A 26133-nucleotide genomic window follows, 5' to 3' on the forward strand; every position below is an offset into this window, starting at 1 on the left:
CAGGCACACCTTAGTCTTCAGTGTGACAGTTTTGCTTTTCAACACTTTAAAGAGGTCTTTCACAGATTTTCCCAAGGCAATGCATCTTTTGATTTCTTGACTCCTGCCTCCACGGGTGTTGACTGCGGATCCAAGTAAAATGAAATCCTTGACAACTTCAACCTTTTCTCTGCTTATCGAGGATTTTTGTTTTCTTTATGTTGAGGTGTAATCCATACTGAAGGCTGTGGTCATTGATCTTCATAACAGTAAGTGCTTGCTGTGGTCATTGGTCTTCATAACAGTAAGTGCTTCAAGTTGTCTTCGCTTTCAGCAAGCAAGGTTGTGTTACCTACATAATTGCAGGTTATTAGTCTTCCCCCAATCCTGATGCCCCATTCTTCTTCATATAGTTTCTCTGATTATTTGCTCAGCATACAGACTAAGTATGGTGAAAGGCTACAACTCTGACAGACACCTTTCCTGCTTTAAACCACGCAGTATCCCCCTGTTCTGTTCCAACAACTGCCCCTTAGTCTAAGTGTAGGTTCCTCATGAGCACAATTAAGTGTTCTGGAATTCCCGTTTTTTGCAATGTTACCCATAATTTGTTATGATCCACACAGTCGAATGCCTTTGCGTAGTCAATAAAACACAGGCAAACATCCTTCTGGTATTCTCTGCTTTCAACCAGGATCCATCTGACATCAGCAATGATAACCCTTGTTCCACATCCTCTTCAGAATTTGTCCTGAATTTCTGGCATTTCCCTGTCAATATACTGCTGTAGCTGCTTTTGAATGATCTTCAGAAAACTGTGCTTGTGTGTGATATTAATGATATTGTTACATAATTTCCACATTCATTTGGATCACCTTTCTTGGGAATAGGCATAAATATGGATCTCTTTCAGTCAGTTGGCCAGGAAGCTGTCTTCCAAATTTCTTAGCATAGACAAGTGAGAGCTTCCAGTGCTCGTCTGTTTGTTGAAACATCTCAACTGATATTCCATCAATTCCTGGAGCCTTGTTTTTCGCCAATGCCTTCAGAGCAGCTTGGACTTCTTCCTTTAGTACCATCGGTTCCTGATCATATGCCACCTCTTGAAATGGTTGAACATCAACCAATTGTTTTTGGTATAATGACCCTGTGTATTCCTTCCATCTTCTTTTGATGGTTCCTGCGTCGTTTAATATTTTCACCATGGAATCCTTCACTATTATAACTCGAGGCTTGAATTTTTTCTTCAGTTTTTGCAGCTTGAGAAATGCCGAGTATATTCTCCCCTTTTAGTTTTCTATCTCCAGCTCTTTGCACATGTCATTATAATACTTTACTTTGTCTTCTCGAGCAGCCCTTTGAAATCTTCTGTTCAGTTCTATTACTTCATCATTTCTTCCTTTTGCTTTAGCTGCTCCACGTTTAAAGTGCAAGTTTTAGAGTCTCTTCTGACATCCATTCAGGTCTTTTCTTTCTCTTCTGTCTTTTTAATGACCTCTTGCCTCTTGTCATTCCACAACTCATCTGGTATTCGGTCACTAGTGTTCACTGCATCAAATCTATTCCTGAGATGGTCTCTAAATTCAGGTGGGATATACTCAAGGTCGTCCTTTGGCCTTGTTCTCATTTTCTTCAGTTTCAACTGTCTGTTTCACGTGTCTCTCAGTTTGTCGTACTTTGGGGGCGTGCATGTTGCTGGGATGCTGGAAGCTATGCCACCAATATTCAGATGCCAGGAGGGCACCCATGGCAGATAGGATTCAGCTGAGCTTCCAGCCTAAGAAAGACTAGGAAAAAGGACCCAGCAACCTACTTCTGCAAAGAATTAGCCAGTGAAAACCTTATGAATAGCAGTGGAACATTGTCTGTGATGTTAGTGAGGCAGAAATAGAGGCAGTTATGTCAATGAGGCAGGACTCAATCTACAAGATTGGATTGTGTCTTCAGCCAATCTCTTTTGAGACATATGAGAGAGAAGTGAGCAAGAGACAAGGGGACTTCATACCACCAAGAAACTTTGGACCCACAGTCCCTGCATTGAGAAACTCTTGGGCCAGGGAAAAACTGATGACATGGATCTTCCCCCAGAGCCAACAGAGAAAGAAAGCCTTCCTCTGGAACTGGCACCCTGAATTCAGACTTCCAGCCCTCTACACTGTGAGAGAATAAATTTCTCTTTGTTAAAGCCATCTACTTGTGGTATTTCTGTAACTAAGACAGCAGCCAAGCTCTTAACCATGAATAGCTACAGCACATGGTAAAATAAAATGCCTTAAAAGATATACAAAATAGTCTCAGAATATAAAAATACTACTAATGCCTAAGTTTTTTTTTTTTTTTTTTTAAATCACTCATATCTGATTGGTGAAAGCTTCAGGAAAAAAAACCAGACATCGAAGAAAGGGTAGAATGCTGGTATTGAACATAAAAAGGGGAGGAAAGAAAGAAGTATGAACACAAGTAAAGCAGCAGGGACTTGGATGGTCTGTTGAACACATGTAAAGAGCTAGTAAGAAATAATATTGACAAGTATACTGGGGTCAGATTGCCAGGACCTTAAAGATGAGGCTGATGCACTTAACTGATCTGTGGGCATCCAGGGACTTTACATTGGACCCATAGGACCCAGTGCAGAAACATAACCCAGATGCTAAGACTAACATTTTAGGTTTCAGAAAAAGTGTAGAACATGAGGATACAGACAATGAAGTACGAATGAAGACTGAAGTGATGCAGATGGAAGAGAGAAAGCACAGACAGGTGATACTTGAAAACCAAATATGCACTGAGTCAGCAACTGAATGTGGTGATAAAGCAGTAAAAGGAGAAAATAAATATAAATAGTCAGGTTTTTGCTCCTAGGAGTCAGGGATAAAGTGGTGCCATAAATAGAAAGGGTGGTCAGGAGGAAGGGCTGGGGGGAGTGTGTGTTTGTGGGTGTGCACATACCCATCACGCAAAGAGGAGAAATGGGAGAATGGGAGGCTGGTAGAGAAAGAGAGCATGAGTTCACACTAGGCAAGTCTGAAGCTGAAGCAACAGAATATTCAAGAATTAGCTGGCAATAAAATGGCAAGAGTCAGCCAGAGATATACATTTAGAATCACTTGAATAGACATGATAGTTGAAGTAATGCCAGTGGTTCAGAATACTAAAGGAGAGAAAAGGCAAGAAACACAGTCTTAGGGAACACCCACTTTAAGAAAAGAAAAAAAAAAGAATAAAATGATAAATGATAGGAGACCTCAGTAGAAAAAAAGAAGAAAGCCAATGTAATGAAAAAGCCAAGGGAGGAGAATGCTTAGAGGAAGAGGAGGTGATATTTACCTTAATCAAATATATATATATGTATGTATACACACACATCACATTCCATATTTATTTCTGCAATAAAAATTTTTCTTGATTATAAAAGCAGTAAGTGGATGAACAGTCAAGATACATGGAAATTAACAAATATGAGAACTGAGAAATAACATGAAACTTTGGAGATCACGGATAATTTAGAATTGGAATGAATTATTGGAGAGTACATGAAGTCAAATGTCAGGATAAAAGGAATTAGTCAATGAGTGAATGGTGACAAAGTGGAAGAATGGAGGCCCAAACTTCTCTTTCAAGAAGGTTAACACTAAAAAGAAGGAAAGGAAAAACAGCAAAGCCATGGTTGGAGACTATATTTATTCAGGAATATGAGACTTCGACTATGTTTATAAACTGAGCACGAACGGGAACCTGCAGAGAGGACAGCAGCAGTGTAAGCAAAAGGGGATCACTGAAGCAACAGCATTACGGAGACAAACCAGACGGAAAACAGAAACTGCCAGAGCTAGCATGTCAAAAAGAAAACTTTCCTACAAAGATAGGTCAAGTAAAGGGAGTCAAAATTGAGATTTTTGAAACAGAAAGGGGTATTGAGTACACTCTTGTCAGAGAAACATAACTTCTTCTGTACTTCTTAGGATGTGCAGAGGAGGAAATCTGTGAAAAATACGAGACTGTCAAACTGAAAAAAATAAAAGAATTGCTACATACAGCATTATTGGCTAAGAAGAGATGAGATGGTAGATTAGATGGTAGGTCAATCAGCATAGATTTTATGGTGTTCTCAGTTGCGAAAGAAGGGAGAAACAAACAGGGTAACCTATGGCTGAGAAATGGCTGTAATAAAACGTCAAAGGCAACACGAATTACAAGGGAATGGCAGGTACAGCAGTGGGTGGGGAGTCAGAGGAGAGCCGCGTAAGGCCTTGAAAGCTGTAGAAGGGCCAAGGAAAGTAAGGTCACAGTGAAGCCAAAAAGCTGGTTCAGAGGAAGGGAGAGAGGGGAAGAGGTAGGAGCAGGCTATTAAATTTGCAGGGCCCAGTGCAAAATAAAAACAAGAGGCTCCTTGTTCGAATATTATTAAGAATTTCAAGACAGTGAAAGCAGAGCATTAAATCAAGTGCAGGACCCTGCACAAGAAAATGGGTTTTCCCCTAGAGCCATTAAAAAGGGGCTCAGCCTAGCTGACACTTTTATTTTAGCACCCAAAAACCAACCCAGTGCCGTCGAGTCGATTCCGACTCACAGCGACCCTATAGGACAGTAAGACCCAATTTCTGGCATCCAAAAAAATAAGAGGATAAATCTGTGTTGTTTTAAGCCAACAAGTTTGTGGTGAATTGTTACAGTAGCCATCTTACAACAACAGTAGAAGGGTTAGAATGTGCTTTTTCACCAAACCTGGGCCAACACTAGACAGTAACTTTCTTTTTTAATGTTTGCCATGTTGACCTTCAAAAGATGGTTTCACATTACACACTGATTTGCATTCAACTCATAAAAACTACAAGTGTCCCCAATATGCAACTGACTTTAATGAAAACAAAACAACTCAGATTTTATGATACAAATGAATAATATACAACAAAAAAGAATACCCAAATGTTAAGTTTATTGATTCCCTTTTATCTTATCTAATCTAAACCTGTAATTCCTAAATAGAATTATAGGTGGGTTTTTTAAAGAGAAGAACACAAGCGTATTTGAAAATTTATGTATTTTAAGGCCCACAGACAAGCTTATCGAGAGTCTTAAAACTGATTCATCTACAAGCTATATTAAGCTTCAAAGACTAAAACTTCTGTTAAAGTCAGAGGCTCAGCTATTTAGAACCCTTATGGAGGGAGTAATTCTAAAGAGCCAGAGTTTTCTGGAACTCTTAAGAATTTATCCCAAGAACATCCCCAAATTTTGTTTTTAATCAATTTTAGATCGTTTTCTAAATGTATATAAAATTATAAATAACCCATAAAACAAAATCAAACATCTTTACTACTGAATCTTACTAAGACTAATATGCTAATGTGAACTGTAACTCCTTAACGGAAAGATATAAAACACAACATTCTCTAAACCCATTTGGATATTAAACATTTTTTGCAAAACATCTTATGAAATCCGTTGTAGAACATGTTTTTAGACAAATGAAATTAAGATTATGGTTTCTTAAATAAAACACAGTGAGCTAATTAAAAAGAATACTGTTTAATGACTCCTGCTCAACTATAGAATAAGGTACAGATTACCAAACCTAATATTGCAGGAAGACTCATTAACAACTTGCGTTATGCAGATGACACAACCTTGCTTGCTAAAAGCGAAGAGGACTTGAAGCACTTACTGATGAAGATCAAAGCCCGCAGCCTTCAGGATGGATTACACCTTAACATAAAACAAACCTTCCCACTGGACCAATAAGCAACATCATGATAAATGGAGAAAAGACTGAGGTTGTCAAGGATTTCATTTTACTTGGATCCACAATCAACATGGAAGCCCAGGCCTGCCTACTGCCGTCAAGTCAATTCCAACTCATAGCGACCCTATAGGACAGAGTAGAGTGCCTGGTGGATTTGAACTGCTGGCCTTTTGGTTAGCAGCCGTAGCACTTAACCACTACATCACCAAGGTTTCCAACCTGGAAGCAGCAGTCAAGAAATCAAAAGACACATTACTTTGGGCAAATTGTCTGCAAAAACCTCTTTAAAGTGTTGAAAAACAAAGATGTCACCTTGAGGACTAATGTGCGCCTGACCCAAGCCCTGGTGTTTTCAATCGCCTCATATGCATGCGAAAGCTGGACAATGAATAAGGAAGACGGAAGAAGAATTGACACTTTTAACTGTGGTGCTGGCAAAGAATATTGAATATACCATGGACTGCTAAAAGAATGAACAAATCTGTCTTGGAAGAAGTACAACCAAAATGCTCCTTATAAGCAAGGACGGCAAGACTACGTCTCACGTACTTTGGACCTGTTGTCAAGAGAGATCAGTCCCTGGAGAAGGACATCATGCTTGGTAAAATAGAGGGTCAGGGAAAAAGAGGAAGACCCTCAAACAGATGAACTGACATAGTGGCTGCAACAATGGGCTCAAGCACAGCAACAATTGTGAGGATGACGCAGGACAGGGCAGTGTTTGGTTCTGTCGTGCGTGGGGTTGCTACGAGTCGGAACCAACTCCCCGGCACCTAACAGCAATACTCAAATGCCTTCCATGATCAAAGCCTGTCCCAACTTAACACACTGAATTCCTGCTCTTTTTCACTCACCTTTTGCTCAAAGCCCATCGAGGTCCTTTGCTCTACTCCCAAGCCTTATTTATTCATAACTGCATGCCTTTAATATTACCATTTCTTATACCTAAAATTCCCCTCTTCTCACCATGTGTGGGTCTTAACCCTCCATTTCACTCTAGACACCCTGACAGTTATCTAGCTCTCCTTTATGATTTCAGTTCTTATGTCCAATTTTGTTAGTCATTCTATTTTATCCCTCAGTATCAGCTATCAATTTTTACCATCAACAGATTTTACCTGTTAGTTGTCCCTCTCCTCTACTTTCTAAATTAACGTCCACCTGAGACTAAATACTCGCACAAGGCTGACAGTTGATAAGAACTTTGAAGACAGAGGCCCAAATAGCACCCAGCTGAGACAGCCATCCCAACTATAGCATAAGACATATTGGTGGTGTTATCTTAGACTCTACAACCCCAGCCAAGGTCCCAGCCAAATGCAGTAATATCAGAGACTAAAGCTGACCATATGAAACGGAGATGAGCCATTTCTGCTGAGCCCTGCCCAATGTGCAGAACTGTGACAAATAAATAATTTTTACTATTTTAAATCACTAATTTCTTAAGTGTTTTCTTACACAGCAATAGATAACTCAAACACAAAGTAATAAGATTTTAAACATGTCAGTAATTGTGGAAAAGTAATAAGATTTTAAACATGTCAGTAATTGTGGAAATGGAGAGAGATGCTCTAGATTCTATTGATTTCTTGGATGTCTGCATGAGTAAAAGGGGAGAATTTAGGATGACTCCCAGATTTTGGATTGAATGAAGGTGTTAGCAAGATAGGAAACATGACAGTATGGGTAGAAAGAGAAATTGTACCTTCATCACACTGAGTTTGAGATATGACTGTGGGCCAGACAAGTGAAGCTCTCTATTGGGCAACTGTACATACAGGTCTAGAGTTAGGCAGAGACATACGAACGGGAGAAACCTTTCGGTGAGTCATCAGAGGTCAAAGAAATGGTGGTTAAACCCACAGATTTAGATGAAGGCCACCATGAAAAACATAAGGTGAAGAGTAAAAGACCAAAATCAGACATTGGAAACAACATACAAGACATTATTAGGAAAGAGTGAAGCAGAGAGAACGTGAAAAAAGAACTAAGAAGGAACTGCCAGAGAGGCAGGAAGAAAACAGAGCATAGCACTACTGAAGTCGAGGGAAAGAATTTCATTAAAAAACTATTGAGAATTTTACATCAGATCACAATGAACAGAGGACTGAATAAGAATGGAGAAAGTGGGTACAGAAGGCAGACTACATGTTCAGAAGGCTTTGTTAATGAAAGGAAACAAAGAGGATGCAATCAGTAGGGAAAAGTGGAGTTGAGGGAGAGGTTTTGTTTGTTCTGTTTTGTTTTTAAGGGGAAAGGACAACAGAGGCAATGTTACAGAAAAAGAACAATTGAAATGACAGACCATGGTGTCTAGACTTAGACAAAGAAGTAAGTAAGAATCAGAAAGGAGTTGACAGACTGGAAAAAAAAATTGACCCCTCCTATCTTCAGTCACCCTATGAGTCAAGATCAACTTGACAGCAGCAGGTTTTTTGGTTTTTTTTTTTTTTTTTTGGTATTCCTGAACCATTCCTCGATATTGGGTGGGTGTATCAGGAGTAAGATTAACAAACCAGCATTTTAAAAATGTATTGTTCCAAATTATTTCACGTATGTTTGAAATGTCTTCTCCTGTAAGCACCTTGTGAGAATTCCACATTACCCTTTTTGTATCCCACAGACCTATGCTATCCATATATCCGCCTCCAGCCACATGTGGTTGTTTAAATCAAAATGAAATAAAATTAAAAATCCATTTCCTCTAATGCACAAGTCACATTTTGAATGTTCAACTGCTGTATGTGGGCTGGAGAGAGCAGATCTAGAGCACTGCCATTACTCCGGAAAGCTCTATGAGCACTGCCACAGATCTAGAACACTGCCATTACTCCGGAAAGCTCTATGAGCACTGCCACAGATCTAGAGCACTGCCATTACTCCGGAAAGCTCTACGGGCACTGCCATTACTCCGGAAAGCTCTACGAGCACTGCCACAGATCTAGAGCACTGCCATTACTCCGGAAAGCTCTACGGGCACTGCCACAGATCTAGAGCACTGCCATTACTCCGGAAAGCTCTACGGGCACTGCCACAGATCTAGAGCACTGCCATTACTCCGGAAAGCTCTACGGGCACTGCCATTACTCCGGAAAGCTCTACGAGCACTGCCACAGATCTAGAGCACTGCCATTACTCCGGAAAGCTCTACGGGCACTGCCACAGATCTAGAGCACTGCCATTACTCCAGAAAGCTCTACGGGCACTGCCACAGATCTAGAGCACTGCCATTACTCCGGAAAGCTCTACGGGCACTGCCACAGATCTAGAGCACTGCCATTACTCCGGAAAGCTCTACGGGCACTGCCACAGATCTAGAGCACTGCCATTACTCCGGAAAGCTCTACGAGCGCTGCCATTACTCCGGAAAGCTCTACGAGCGCTGCCATTACTCCGGAAAGCTCTACGAGCGCTGCCATTACTCCGGAAAGCTCTACGAGTGCTGCCATCACTCCGGAAAGCTCTACGAGCACTCCCTCCACAGACCCTGGCACAGTGTCGTCCACAAGGCGTTTTCCCCACGCGTACTCGCTGATGAACATTTCGGGGCTGCACACTAACGCACAGCCGGTCTTCCATGGTACCTTTAAGAACACAGCATAGTCACTGTTTTCTGTTTATTTTCCAATTTGGTTAAATTCATAGCTTATGGGTATATTAGTTATCCAATTTTCTGAGACATGGATGAAATTAAGAATATTCCCATCATTGGAGACATTAATAGCTTCCACGTACTGTGAGCCAAATGTGTGCAATATTCTCTAATAGGAACTTCACATATCTTTCAATTTAATCCTTATACAGGCTTAGGTATACCCACGAGGTAGGAGTATGTGTGTGTGTGTATATATGTATATATATATACACATATATACACAGAGAGAGAGAGAGAGAGAAAGATGAGGAAACTGAAGCTTGGCAAGACTGGGCAGCTTGCAATCATAAAGCTAATACATGTAAGAGCTCGGATTCACACCAAGGTCTGCTGACGTACACAACAGGAACTCTTTCCATCACACTCAACTCACACCACAGAAAAATATCCCATCTATATAATCATGTATATAGGATCGGTCTTATGTACCATGGCTCAGGAATATGTATGTATATGAGAAGACACTTGACTCTCATCTCTCAGACATATAAAATGTAAATGGATTAGCAAGAAGAAAGTTAATTTCCCAAGAGATAATACACACGTAAATTCAATGAATTGTTGTAAAACATAAATATCTTCTACAGAGGAAAAACAAAGTAAATTGTTACTTTTAAAAACAATTTTTTCAAATACGGTCAAATTTTTACTTGCCTTCTTGAGCAGCAAATGTTCGACTAGCTGAAATGACTTTTGTTAGTTCCGGATTATACCTTGTTCCCTCAGGAAAAATCACAAGAAACATCTGTGGGCATAAAGAAAACATGAGTTTATTGTGTGCGTGCTTTTTATTGTTGTAAACTTACAAATGCTAACTGTATTAACGCTAAAAGAAAACTTCCTAGAGTGGAAAAAATATATATTAATTCATGTATGAGCTTCATGACAAGCAGAACAGTCAGAATGCAAAAATTCAATTAAGTCTGAACATTACATGGACTGTATTTAAAATGCAGTTCTATGTTTACTGGTAGGGAAGTCATTAAGAACTTAACAATATTTCTAATAACATGCTAATATCCCATAATTTAAAATTTGGCCATGAAACATTGAGTTGTACAGTCTTAACTTATGAAGCAGCTTTTTTTTTTCCTTCTAAGATCTTGGAAAATGACATTTAATAAAGGTGTAAATTTTAGAAATCCACGTCTTTGAATATCAATACCAAAAGTAGATCTCATTTGAGGAAAGCCATATGTAGATATCTAAATGTCTACAATATAAAAGGTAGTAAGAGCTCAAATTTCAAGATTAACATTGTATTCCTATTTAATAGAGCTCCCTTCACACATTTTAAATGACTTAATATATACACAGTCTCATGTTTATTACATGAATTGAAGCAATATAAATAAAGAGGAATATCAAGTTGAAAGGTTAATAAGTAGTCAATTAGTATATGCAATTATATTTATCTGTTTGGGAAAGTAAAACAGACACAGTAAAACTAGTGATACATACATCTATGGCCAATTGATTTTTGACAAGAGTGCCAAGTACATTCAATGGGGAAAGAATAGTCTCCTCAATAAATGGTGCTGCGATAACTCGATCTCCACATGCAAAAGAAGCTGGACCCATATCTCACATCATATATGAAAATTAACTCAAAATGAACCAATGGCCTAAATAAAAGAACTAAAATCATAAAACTCTTACAAGAAAACACCGGCGTAAAGCCTCAGGACTTAGTTTTTGGCAATGAATTCTTAGATATGACATCAAAAGCATGAGGGACAAAAGAAAAAATAGATAAACTGGACTTCACCAAAATTTAAAACTCTTGTGCATCAAAGGAATTTATCAAGGAAGTGAAGAGACAACCTAGAAATGGGAGAACATGTTTGGAAACCATACATCTAACAAGAGTTTAAAATACAGAATATACAGAACTCCTACAACTCAACAACCCAAACTAAAAAAAAAAAAGCCCAATGACTTGAATATACATTTCTCCAAAGAAGATATACAAATGACCAATAAACACACGAAACGATACTCAACGTCATTAGTCATTAGGCAAATACAAATCAAAGCCACAATGAGACACCACTTTACTCACTCTAAGATGGCTATTATCAGAAAAATGGAAAATACCGTGTGTTAGTGAGGATATCGAAAAATCGGAACCCTCATCTGTTGCTGGTGGGAATGTAAAATGGTACAGTCACTGTGGAAAGCAGTTTGGCAGCTCTTTAAAAAGTTAAACATAGAATTGTCTTGCCCAAAAAACCAAACCCAGTGCCGTCCAGTCGATTCCGATTCATAGCAACCCTACAGGACAGAGTAGAACTTTAGAACTGCCCCACAGAATTTCCAAGGAGTGCCTGGCGGATTCGAACTGCGGACCCTTTGGTTAGCAGCCATAGCTCTTAACCACTACCCCACCAGGGTTTCCTAGAATTATCATATTACCCAGCAATTCTACTCTTAAGCATATATCCAAAAACCTTGAAAACAAGAACTCAAACAGATTGGTGTCACTGTCCATTGCTGCACTATTGACAATAGACAAAATAGCCAAAAGGTAGAAACAACCCAAGCATCCATCAACAGATGAATGGATAAGCAAAATGTGGTCTACCCATACAATGAAATATTATTCAGCCATAAAGAGAAATGAAGTTCTGATCCATGTTACCACATGGATGAAACGTGAAAACATGCCAAGTGAAACAGGTCAGAAACAAAAGGACAACTATCATTTGGTCCCACTTAACTTGAAATATCAAGAATAGGCAAATGCACAGAGACAAGTTTATCAGTGGCTACCAGGGCTGGAGGAGGGGGAAAAGGGGGGCTACTGCTTCAGGAATACTGAGTTTCTGTTTGAGGTGATAAAAAACTTGTGAATGTAATTAATGCCACTGAATTGTGCATTTTAAAATGGCAAATTTTGTTATATATATTTTACCATAATAATAATAAAAAAAAACTATAGAGGAAAATCTCCCACTTTGAGAACTGAGTTACAAAACTACTACACTAAAATTTTTACTTGGTAGCCAAAAGACTAATGTAAGATACTCATATCAACTCTTTTCAAATACAGACAAGATATATATTAATGAAGTAACTGAAGTAATTCATGGGATAAAATTATGTGTGTTTTATCCATCCATACCAGATCCCATAACACGTCTATACATATGGTACAGAAGCATTTCCTGTACTTGAATGGTTTATAAATATAAAACTACATACTGAGCCTACATGAGAGTTAGAATTTTCTTCATTAGACAAACGTATGTTAATTTCTTCCAAAGTTTTGGAAAAACTGGTAAAACTGTATCTCTGTAATTTTGCATATTTAGCGCCAAGCAATTATATAAGCCTTTTACTGATCCATATAAATAGTATTTAGAACTCATAATCTTTGCCTAACTTAGAAATTAATAGATTGTGTTATGTATCTCTATATTTGATAATGAAGGTTGGCCAGAACTGTCAAGAAAATGTAGAAGAGCAGTGTCATGGATTGAATTATGTTCCCCCAAAATATGTGTCAACTTGGTTAGGCCACAATTCCCAGTATTGTGTGGTTGTCCCCCATTTTGTGATCGTAATTTTATGTTAAAGAGGATTAGGGTGGGATTGTAATACCCTTACCCAGGTTATATCCCTGATCCAATGTAAAGGAAGTTTCCCTGGGATGCGGCCTGCACCACCTTTTATCTCTCAAGAGATAAAAATGAAAGGGAAGCAAGCAGAGAGGGGGGACCTCATACCACCAAGAAAGCAGTGCCAGGAGCAGAGTGCATCCTTTGGACCCAGGGTCCCTGCATGGAGAAACTCTTAGTCTGGGGAAGACTGATGAGAAGGCCGACAGAGAGAAAGCCTTCCTCTGGAGCTGATGCCCTGAATCTGACTTTTAGCCTACTTTACTGTGAAGAAATAATTTCTCTTTGTTAAAGCCATCCACTTGTGGTATTTCTGTTACAGCAGCACCAGATAACTAAGAGAGTAAAGTTGCGGCGGGGGGGGGGGGGGGGAATCAAGAAATTCCTCATTATAGTCCAACAACTGAAAAGAAAAAAAAAAACAGGAAGGAAAATATTAGAATTAGTTCCAAATACCAAATTCAGTATCATGGGAATACACTTTAAATCAGTAAAGTTTGTATGCAAAATCATGAAAGCAATTACTGATGGTTATGAGCTTTTAGCTCAATCATTTGTAAATAAAAGTCTTCATGATTTGAATTGTTAACAAAAAGTCATGCAGCATTATTTCCTATCTCTTGAAAGTCTAATTAAAAGGAACATTAAAAATTTTTTTTTTTTTTAATGATCAGCAAGAAAGCAGTAATTCATTCAGAGTTAATTTAAGAAATACTTCTAACCCAGATGTAAATCCATCCACCTACAGTCACCTGATCTTCAACAGAGGCCCAAAGTCCATCAAATGGGGAAAAACAACAAATGGGGAAAAGGCACTTTTTTTAACAAATGGTGCTGGCAAAACTGGATGTCTATCTGCAAAAAAAATGAAACAGGTCCCATACCTCACACCATACACAAAAACTAATTCAAAATGGATCAAAGACCTAAATATAAAACCAAAAACTATAAGGATCATAGAAGAAAAAACAGAGTCAATGCTAGAGGCCCTAATACACTGCATAAACAGGATATAAACCATAACTAACAATATACAAACACCAGAAGATAAGCTAGATAACTGAGAGGGAATCTTCTAAAAATTAAACACTTAAATGCTCATCAAAGACTTCACCAAAAGAGTCTAAAGAGAACATACAGACTGGGGGAAAAAAAAATTGGCTATGACAAATCTGACAAAGGTCTAATCTCTAAAATCTACAGGAAAATTCAACACCTCTACAACAAAAAGACAATTCAATTTAAAAAATGCGTAAAGGATATGAACAGACACCTCACCAAAGAAGACATTCAGGTGGCTAACAGACACATGAGGAAATACTACAGATCACTAGCCACTAGAGAAATGCAAATCAAAACCACAATGAGATATCATCTCACCCTGACACTACTGGCAAGAATCAAAAAAACAACAACAAATGTGGGCAAGGCTGCGGGGAGACTGGAGCTCTTATGCACCGCTGCGGGTACAACAATTTTGGAAAATGATATGGCACTTCCTTAAAAAGCTAGAAATGGAAATACTGTATGATCCAGGAATCCCACTCCTAGGAATATATTCTAGAGAAACAAAAGCTGTCACATGAATAGACACATGCACGCCCATGTTCACTGCAGCATTATTCACAATAGCAGAAAGACTGAAGCAACCTTAGTGCCCATCAACAAATGAATGGATAAACACACACAATGGAATACCACACAACGATAAAGAACAACCATGAATCTGCGAAACATCTCACAACACAGATAAATCTGGAGGGCATTATGCTGCGTGAAATAAGTCAATCACAAAAGGGCAAATATTGTATGAGACTGCTACTATAAAAACTCATGAAAAGGTTTACACACAAAAAGAAACAATCTTTGATGGTTATGAGTAAGAGGATGGGTGGGTATGGAAAAACACTAAACAGACAATAGATAAGTGGTAACTTTGGTGAACGGTAAGACAGTACACAATGCTGGGGAAGCCAGCACAACTTGACCAAAGCAAGGTCATGGAAGCTCCATAGACACATCCAAACTCCCTGAGGGACCAAATTACTAGGCTGAGGGCTGGGGACCATGGTCTCAGGGAACACAGCTCAATTGAGATAACACAGTTTATCAAGAAAATGTTCTACATCCTACTTTGGTAAGCAGTGTCTGAGATCTAAAAAGCTTGTGAGTGGCCATCTAAGATACTCCACTGGTCTCACCTCGTCTGGAGCAAAGGACAATGAAGAAAATCAAAAACACAAGAGAAAGATTAGTCCAAAGGACCAATGGACCGCAACTATCACAGCCTCCACCACACTGAGTCCAGCACAACTAGATGGTGCCAGGCTACTGTTGTCACTGACTGCTCTAACAGGGATCACAATAGAGGGTCCTGGGCAGAGCTGGAGAAAAAAGTAGAACAAAATTCTAAATCACTGTCTTAGTTATCTAGTGCTGCCGTAACAGAAATACCACAAGTGGATGGCTTTAACAAAGAGAAATTTATTTTCTCACAGTCTAGTAGGTTACAAGTCCAAATTCAGGGTGCCAGCTCCAGGGGAAGGCTTTCTCTCTCTGTCAGCTCTAAAGGAAGGTCCTTGTCCTCTATCTTCCCCTAGTTGAGGAGCTTCTCAGGTGCAGGGATCTGATGTCCAAAGGACGCGCTCTGCTCCTGGTGCTGCTTTCTTGGTGGTATGAGGTCTCCAACTCTCTGCTTGCTTCCCTTTCATCTCTTGATCAGGGAGGTGACCTGAGTAAGGGTGGTATTACAATCCCACCCTAATCCTTTTTAACATAAAGTTACAATCACAAAATGGAGGACAACTACACTGGGAATCATGGCCTGACCAAGTTGACACATATTTTTGAGGGATACAATTCAATGTATGACACACACACACACACACACACACACACACACAAACTAGACTTACTGGTCTGATAGAGGCTGGAGAAACCGCTGGAGAAACCGCAAGGGTATGGCCCCCGACACCCTTTTAACTCAGTACTGAAGTCACTCCTGAGGTTCAACCTTCAGCCAAAGGTTAGATAGGCCCATAAAATGAGACTAAATGGGCACCCTAGCCCAGGGGCAAGGATGAGAAGGCAGGAGGGGACAGCAAAGCTGGTACTGGTAGTGGGGAACTCAAGGTTGAGAAGGGCAGAGTGTTGACATGTTGTGGGGTTGGTAACCAATGTCATAAAACAGTATGTGTATTAATTGTTTAATAAACTAATTTGCTCTGTAAAACCTTCATTTAAGGTACAATAAAAAATAAAATAAAATAAACATTACAAACACCAAAAAAAAAAAAAAGAACAAAGTTAGAAGATGTAACTACACCAGATTTCAGACTTAGTATAAAGCCACAGTAATCAAGACAGTATGGTTATGGTACTGGCATGAAGATATACATGTAGATCAGTGGAACAGAATAAATGATCTAGAAATATACCTGTACATATGCAGTTACCACAAATAAATAAGCAGGACAATCTGAGATCACACAGGCTGAAAATATCTCCTGTTCCCACCAAAGTGGAAAGATCTTGTAATGCACAGGACCCTCAAATAGAATCATCATGAAGATATCACCTTAGTAGTAGGGCTAGCCCTGAAGACTTCTCTAAATCCACTCTAACAAACCCTAAAAACAATCATCAACATAATTAAACTGATCCTAAGTAATTTAACTATTCATCAGAAGAAAATCTCTTTTAAAAGAAATAAAAATCAAACAACCTTCAACAGAAAACTCATAAAGTGCATCATACCATCAAGGAAACAAGCAGGAGAACATGACCTATTAGCAGGAGAAAAATCAAACAGCAGAGAGGTGACGTTAGAAAAAATGACAGAATAAGGAATTCTAAAAGTCTATTCCCACGTAAAAACAACAAAAAAATGGCAAAAACTGTTAGGATCACCTTTTCTGGAACTCTGGAAACTATCGAAACATTTGCAGCAACAGGAAAATGGTTAATCAAGAAAAACCAGTAGAATTTTAGTAAGAACAAAGAGTTTTTTGGTGTTTTAACTTACCCTGGTCAACCCTGGTGGCGCAGTGGTTAAGCGCTACGGCTGCTTACCAAGAGGTCAGCAGTTCGAATACGCCAGGCACTCCTTGGAAACTCTACGGGGCAGTTCTACTCTGTTCTATAGGGTCGCTATGAGTCGGAATTGACTCGATGGCAGCGGGTTTTTTTTTTTTTTTTTTGGTATTTTGGTCCCATTCTACACTCCCTACTTAGTAGTGGTGGCCTTGAAGATAACAGCCTACATTGCTGCTACAGACATATATGGGAGAGAGCAAAACAAACCTCATTGGCTCCCTAGAAGACTAGCTCGAAGGAGTTGTCTTTATTTTGCCTAACTTGGAATGTTCCCAGTGCTAAGGCAGCTTATTCAGGGGGCATCTGTCAAAAACATTCATAGGCAAATATATTACTCTCTGCTGCCTAGGGAAATGGACAAACAATAGGCTAACCAAAAGAGCTGCCCTGGGGGCTGAGAAAGCTTGTGAAGACAGACTATGATGGAGATGCTTTGGATAATAGGGCTTTGAAAAGTTTCCACATATTCCTGGGAATTTAAATGGATACACACATACCTAGGGCTGTGCACACTCGTTCAAGAAAGACCTCAGAGGCCTTACGCTCTCACTTCAGGCTAACCCTCAGGCTCTGTACAAGTGTGAAGTGAAGGCTAATGTAGAACTGTAAACTGCCTGGCTGAGTGTTCAAGGCTTGCCCCAACAGGCATAGGGATTTCATCTCCAAAGCATGGGAGACTTTTTTTTGGTTTCAAGTGTTTAAGGAAATCTCCCTCCAATCACTAGTTAACCACTAAGCTGATGAAAGAACAGTCACTTCAGTGGCCACACATGACAAAGAATACAGACTACAATATCAGTTTGGAAAAGTCACTAAACAAACAACTACTAGAAAAAACAGCAATAACAGACCCCAGAGTAGAGGAGACTCTGATTTCCAGAGCTGTCACATTATAATAGTAAAACCATTCAGTTCTCAACAGAAAACTACCATGCATGCAAAGAAACAAGAAAGTATGGCCCTGTATTAGTTTTCTATGGCTGCCATATTAAATACCACAAACCAGGTGGCTTATAAGAACAGAAGATGTTTCATAGTTCTGGAGGCTACAAGTTAAAATCAGAGTACCAGCCATGCTGCTTACTTCTGAGGGCTCTGAGAAAGAAACTGCTCTATGCCTATCTCCCAGCTGCTGAAGGCTCCCAGAAATCCTTGGCATTCCTTGTTTTGTGACTGCATCTACCTCCATCGACACACAGCTGTCCTTCCCGTCTGTCTGTACATGTTCTCATATTTTATAAGAACACCAGCCATACACTATTAAGAGTGACCCTTCTCCAGGATAACCTTATGTTAACTAATATTTTCAAAGATCCAGTTTCCAAACAAAGTCACATTCACAGGTACAGGGATTAGAACTTCCACATATCTTTCTGGGGGGCACAATTCAAACCACAACAGGTTCATACACAGGGAAAAAAACTATTCAGTAGAAACTGTGTATGAGGAAGCCTGACATTGGACTTACTAGGCAAAGACTTTATACAGCTATTTTAAATATATTCAAAGAGTTAAAGGAAACCCTGTCGACAGAAGTCAAAGAAAGTATGAGAAAGATGTCTTAAGAGAGATTAATTCTAAAAAGAAATCAAACAGAAATTCTGGAGTTGTATAGTATCTGAAGTGAACATTTCACTATAGGGACTCAAGAGCAGAACTGAGGAGATGGCAGAAAAAACTGGTGAGACTGAAATTAGGTCTACTGAGGTTATCAGTCTCAGGAACAGAAAGAAAAGAGAGTTAGACAGTAAACAAGGCCTATGAACCTATGGGACATCATCAAGTTTATCAAAATATGCATAAATGGGAATCCCAGAAGGAGAGGAAAGGTCAGAAAGAATATTTGTAGCAATAATGGCTGAAAATTTGCCAAATTTGACTTAAAAAAATTAATCTATATACACAAGAAATGATACAAACTCCAAGTAGAATAAACTCAAAGAGACATATCATAAACTATTGAAAGCCAAACAGAGAATCCTGAAAGCAGCCAGACAGAAGTGACTCATCACATGTAAGAGATTCTCAATAAAATAAACGTTGATTTTTCATCATAAATCATGGAGGCCAGAGGCAATGGGATGACATATCCAAAGTGCTAAAAGAAGTAACTTGTCTATAAAGAACTCTATATCCAACAAAATTACCCTTCGAAAATGGATAAATTAAGACAAAACATTCCTAGATAAACAGAAACTGAGAGTTTGTCACTAATAGACCTGCCCTATAAGAAATGCTAAAGGGAGTCCTTCAGGCTTAAATGGAAGGACACTAGACAATAAGTTGAGTCTACACAAAGAAATAAAAATAAAGAACACTCCTAAAGGTAACCTCGGTAATTAAAAAAGGCAGTATAAACGTATTTTTGGTTTGTAACGCTATTCTTTTCCTGTATGATTAAAAAAAAAAACAACTTAATTATAAAGCTAAGCTGGTGAGCACATTAGGAATAAAGATGTAATTTGTAACATAACAGCATAAGGGGAAGAAGCTATATATATAATACTATTGAAATTAAGTTGGTAATTACCTGAACTAGATTGTTATAAATTAAGATGTTAATTGTATACCCAGGACAACCACTCAGAAATAGCTCAAAAACATATAGTAAAAATAAAATAAAGAAATTAAAATGGTGGAGTAATGTAGAAATAAGGAACAAAAAAGATATAAGACATATGGAAAACAAATAACAAAATGGTCAAAGCAAGTCCTTTCTTATTGGTACCCAATTAAATGTAAATAAATTAAATATTCCAGTTAAAAGTTAGAGATTTGCAGAATGGATTAAAAATTATCCAACTACATGCTGTCTACAAGCTTCTCGTTTTAGATTAAAAAAAAAAATTGAATTAAAAACAAAGTAAAAAGATGTTTCATGTGTGTACTAAAGAATTAATCTTACCCAAAGAGAGGTGTGGCCTTTGTCCTTGGCTCCTGGGAGGTGAACTCCAAGCCCTTGGAATGTCTTGGCTAATAAGAGTGTCTTTGTTTATGTGGGGGGCCTTGGGCCACACCAGGTAGTCTAATAATGTGATTTATGATGGGGGTTTTGAGCCATGTGATATTAGCTAGACCTTCAAAGAAGCAAGAGACTAAATAAAGATTAGCCGTAAGGTAGTCAACCATTGGCATGTGACTAAGTCTTAATAAAAACTCTCAATACCAAGGCTTGGATGAACTTCTCTGGTAAGGAATACACCATGCTTATTGTCATGCATCATCGCCAGGAGGCATTAACACTGTCCTTATCTCCACTAGGAGAGGACAGCTGGAAGCTCACATTTGGAACTGTACTGGATACTGTCCCTTGCATCCCTTCCCTTAGCTGGCATTAATTTGTATCCTTTCACTCTAATAAACCATAACTGTCTGTATAACAACTTTAATGAGTTCTGTGAGTCATCCTAGCAAATTATAGAACCTATGCGTGGTCTTGGGGACACCCAAACTTGCAATTAGATTCAGAATTAAGAGTGGTCTTGGGGATCTCTGAACTTTGTAGTTTGTGCCAGAAGTGAGAATGGTCAGAGAACTAACTCTGTACCATACAAACATTAACCAAAAGAGAGACAGAGTGGCAACATTAACATCAGACAAAACAGACTTTAAGAAAAAACTTGTTATTAGAGACAGGGAAAGATATTATGATAAAATGGTCAATGAATCAAGATTTTTTTTTATATGCACCTAACAATAATAGGGCATGTTCATCACCACAGTGCATGCAGCAAAAACTGACAGAATTGAAGGAAGAATTAGACAACTCAACAATAAAAGCCGAAGACTTCAATATTCCATTTCCAATTGTAGAACATCTAGAGAGAAGATCAATAATAAAAACAGTACTTGAGCAGCACTAAAAACCAACTAACCTCACAGACATCCATAGAGTACACAAGAGCAGAATGCACACTCTTTGCAAGTACACATGGAACATTCTCTAGGATAGAAGATATTTGAAGCCACAAAACCATACCAATAAATTTTAAAAGACTGAAAACACACAAACTGGTTTCTTCAATTACAATGGAATGAAATTAGAAATAAATAACAGAAGGGAAACTGGAAAATTCATCAATATGTAGAAATTAGACACCCTTAAATAACCCATGAGTCAAAGAAGAAGTCATAAGGGAAATGAGAAAATACTTTGAGATGAAGAACAATGAAAATACAACATAAGAAAACATATACGATGCAACCAAAGCAGCACTCAGAGGGATATTTATACCTGTAAACACCTACACTTAAAAAAAAAAGAAAGATCTCAAAATCAACAACCTAACCTTCCATCTCAAGAAATAAGAAAAATAACAGCAAACTAAATCCAAAGTAGGAAGGAAGGAAATAATATCAATAAGCATCGATATAACAGAGAATAGGGAAATGGAGAAATGAACAAAACCAAAGTTGATTCTTTAAAAAAAAAGCAAAAAAACTAACATTGCCCAATCTTTAGCTAGACTGATCAAAAAAAGTCTCAAATTGCTGAAATCAGCAATGAGAGACAACACTACTACCAACCTTACAGAAATAAAAAGAATTATAAGCAAGATACTATGAACCACTGCATGCCAATAAATCACATAACCTAGATGAAATGGATGAATTCCAAGGAACACATAAAAGTGACTCAAGAAGTAGAAAATATGAATAGACCTATCACAAGTTAGGAGTCTCCGGGTGGCACAAATGGTTAAAGTGCTCAGCTGCTAACTGAAAGGTTGAAGGTTCGAGTCCACTGAAAGGCTCCTTGGAAGAAAGACCTGGCATTTATTTCCCCAAAACCAGCCACTGAGAACCTCATGGAGCAGTTTTACTCTGACAAACATGGGACTGCCGTGAGTCAGAGTCAACTTGACAACAACTGGCCCAAAACAAGTAAGGAAACTGAGTCAGTAATCCAAACACTTCCCACAAAGAAAAGTCCAGGCCAAGATGGCTTCACTGGGAAATTCTACTGAAGGTATAAAAAGAATTAACCCCAATTCTTCTCAAACTCTTTCAAAAAATAGAATACTTTTTTACTCATCTATGAGACCTGGATTATCCTGACATCAAAACCAGACAAGAACATCACAAGACAACCACAAATCAGTATTTCTGATGAAGACATGGAAAAATCCCCATACCGTATAAGCAAACCAAATCCAACAGCACATAAAAAAGGCTATATACCACGGCCCAGTGGATTTATCACAGGAAAAGAAGGGGGCAGTTTACTATAAAATAATCAAACAATGGAATATACCATATTAATGAAGGACAAATCCACATTATCATCTTGACAGAAACAGGAAAAGCATCCGGCAAAATCCAATACCCTTTCAGGCTAAAAACACTCAACAAGTTGGGAATAGCTGGAAGCTTCCTCAACCTGATAAAGGGCATTTATAAAAAAACCATAGCTAACATCATACTTAGCTGTGGAAGACTGAAAGCCTTTCCCTAACATCTATGAGACCACTTTTGTTCTCTACTGTCCTGGAAGTTCTAACCAAGACAATTAGGCACAAAACACACAAATAAAATATCTCTATTTGCTGATGACATGGTCTTATATACAGAAAACCCTAAAAAAAGAACCACAAAAACAAACAAAAAAACAAAATAATCAAGTACATCAAAGTTGCAGGACACAAGAACAATGTACAAGATTAGTTGTGCTTCTGTACACTAACACTGAACAATCCAAAAACAAAATTAAGAAAACAATTCCACTTATAATAGCATCAAAAAGAACATAAAATACTCAGGAATAAATTTCACCATGGCTGCAGAACTTGTACACTGAAAATAACAGAACACTGTTGAAATAACTTAAAGAAGACCTAAATAAATGGAAAAGACACCCCACATTTATAGATCGCAAGGGTACTGTTAAGAAGAAAATACCACCCAAATTGATCTATAAATTCAATGCAATTCTATATCAAATTTCCAACTGCCTTTTTTGCAGAAGTGAAGATGCTAACCTTAAAATTCATACTGAATTGCAAGGGACCCTGTTTTCTGAATAGCTAAAACAGTCTTGAAAAAGAATAAAGTTGGAAGAGAATTATATAGTGATGGTTGCGAACACTGTAAACACGTTCTATTGAACTGTGCATTTCAAAGTAGTTAAAATGGTGAGTTTGATGTTATATAAATTTTATTTCAATTAAAAACATATATACACATATATAATATATATATTATATAAAATTATAAATATACATATAGAAACAGAGCCAGAAATGGCCAAGATGATGGAACTAGTGGATCAGGACATTAAATACCCATTATAAATATGCTCTGTATGTTCAAGAAGGTACAGCAAAGAATAGCCTTGAGGAAGAGACACAGAAGATAAACTTTTTAAAAAAAAGACCTAAATGGAACTGTTAGAACTGATGAGGAGACATAGAAGATATACATAAAAAAGACCTAAATGGGACTGTTAAAAAGAAAAATACAGTATCTAAATAAAACATATTATAGAAAAAAAGATCAATGAACTTCAATATCAGTAGAAATTATCAAACAATAAAGCTCAGAGATAAAAAAGGTTGAAAAGATTAAGAGCATCAGTGAACCATGCGAAAATATAATAATGTACATAATTGTTGGGAGGACAAATGAGGACATCATCAATCCAGGACCTGCGAGCTACCTCTAGACCTGAATCTGACGACAGTCCTGAAAAACACACCCATTCCCAGAGATGAGTAGGAGATCAAGAAACCTAACATTCTTGACACAAGAAACATAATACCCATAATGGAACCTGGATCGAAATGATAACATCTGGACAACCTGGACTTGAGGGAAGAGTTGTGTGACAAACACGTATTAGTTGGCTCCTCTTTATCTCTAGAGCTTGGGGGAGTAGTAGCATGAAGATCTACCCATCATGCTGCCGCCCAGGACCTCATTTTGTACACAACTTTTCCCCATAGTAAAACTTTTTAATTTTTGTTGCGCTTTAAGTTTACAAGTCAGTCTCTCATACAAAAATCTATGTACACCTTGCTATATACTCCTAATTGCTTTCCCGCTAATGAGAAAGCCCACTACTTCCTTCTACTCTCTCTTCATGTCCATTTTGCAAGCTTCTGACCCCCTCTGCCCACTCATCTCCCCTCCAGATAGGAGATGCCAACATAAAGTGTCTACTTGATCCAATAAGCTCATCCTTCACCAGCATCTTTTTCTATCCCATTGTCCAGTCCAATCCCCGTATGAAGAGTTGGCTTTGGGAATGGTTCCTGTCTTGGGCGAACAGAAGGTCTGGGGACCATGACCTCCAGGGTCCTTCTAGTCTCAGTCAGACCATTAAGTCTGGTCTTTTTACAAGAATTAGAGGTCTGCATCCCACTGCTCTCCTGCTCCTTCGGGGCGTCACCTGTGTTCCCTTTCAGGGCAGTCATCGGTTGTAGCCAGACACCATGTAGTTCTCCTGGTCTCAGGCTGATGTAGTCTCTGGTTTATGTGGCCCTTTCTGTATCTTGGGCTCCAAATTACCTTCCGTCCTTGGTGTTCTTCATTCTCCTTTGGTCCAGGTGGTTGAGGCCAATTGACGCATCTTAGATGGCTGCTGGCCAGCGTTTAAGACCCCAGACGCCACTCTCCAAAGTGGGATGCAGAATGTTTTCTTAATAGATTTTATTATGCCAATTGACTTAGATGTCCCCTGAAACCATGGTCCCCAAACCCCTGCCCCTGATATGCTGGCCTTCAAAGCATTCAGTTTATTCAGGAAACTGCTTTTGGTTTAGTCCAGTTATGCTGACCTCGCCTGTATTGTGTGTTGTCTTTCCCTTCCCCTAAAGTAGTTCTTACCTACTATCTAATTAGTGAACACCCCTCTTCCTCCTTCCCTCCCTCTCCGCTCTCGTAACCATCAAAGGACATTTTCTTCTCTGTTTAAACTATTTCTTGAATTCTTATAATAGTGGTCTTATACAATATTCGTCCTTTTGCAATGGACTAACTTAACTTCACTCAGCATAATGCCTTCCAGATTCCTCTACATTATGAAATGTTTCACAGATTCAACACTACTCTTTATCAATGTGTAGTATTCCATTGTGTGGATATACCATAATTTATCATTCATCCATTGATGGGAACCTTGGTTGCTTCCATCTTTTTGCTATTGTAAACAGTGCTGCAATGACCATGAGTGGCATTTATGTTTGTGTAAAGGCTCTTATTTCTCTAGGATATATTCTAAGGAGTGGGATTGCTGGATCATATGGTAGTTCTATTTCTAGCTTTTTAAGGAAATGCCAAAACGATTTCGAAAGTGGTTGTACCATTTTACATTCCCACCAGCAATGTGTAAGTGTTCCAGTCTCTCCACAACCTCTCCACCATTTATTATTTTGTGTTTTTTGGATTAATGCCAGCCTTGTTGGAATGAGATAGAATCTCACTGTAGTTTTGATTTGCGTTTCTCTGATGGCTAATGATCGTGAAAATTTCCTCATGTATCTGTTAGCTACCTGAATGCCTTCTTTGGTGAAGTGTTTGTTCCTATCTTTTACCCATTCTTTAATCGGGTTATTTGTCTTTTTGTAGTTGAGTTTTTGCAGTATCATGCAGATTTCAGAGATCAGGTGCTGATCAGAAATTTCACAGCTAAAAACTTTTTCCCAGTCTGTAGGTAATCTTTTTACTCCTTTGATGAAGTCTTTGAATGAGCATAGCTGTTTGATTTTTAGGAGCTCCCAGTTACCTAGTTTCTCTTCTGCATTGTTGGTAATGTTTTCTATACTGTTTATGCAGTGTATTAAGGCTCCTAACATTGTCCTTATTTTTTTCTTCCATGATCTTTATCGTTTTAGATTTTATATTTAGGTCTTTGATCCATTTTGAGTTAGTTTTTGTTCATGGTGTGAGGTATGGGTCTTGTTTCATTTTTTTGCAGATGGATATCCGGTTATGCCTGCATCATTTGTTACAAAGATTGTCTTTTCCCCATTTAACTGTTTTGGGACTTTGTCAAATATCAGCTGCTACTATGTGGATGGATTTATGTCTGGATTCTCAATTCT

The 26133-nt window shown here is 38.4% G+C and overlaps 1 protein-coding gene across 2 annotated transcripts in view; it reads right to left on the bottom strand.

Moving 5' to 3' along the window:
- AGPAT5 (1-acylglycerol-3-phosphate O-acyltransferase 5) overlaps positions 1 to 26133 on the bottom strand; it is an 89608-nt gene that overhangs the window by 15572 nt on the left and 47903 nt on the right. For both annotated transcript variants that reach the window (XM_049902819.1, XM_049902818.1), the window contains one exon: positions 10032 to 10122. In XM_049902819.1, coding sequence (XP_049758776.1) covers positions 10032 to 10122 — 91 coding nt within the window. The remainder of the gene's footprint in view (positions 1 to 10031; positions 10123 to 26133) is intronic.

The sequence above is a fragment of the Elephas maximus genome, chromosome 12, assembly GCF_024166365.1.
Source record: "Elephas maximus indicus isolate mEleMax1 chromosome 12, mEleMax1 primary haplotype, whole genome shotgun sequence".
NCBI lineage: Eukaryota > Metazoa > Chordata > Mammalia > Proboscidea > Elephantidae > Elephas > Elephas maximus.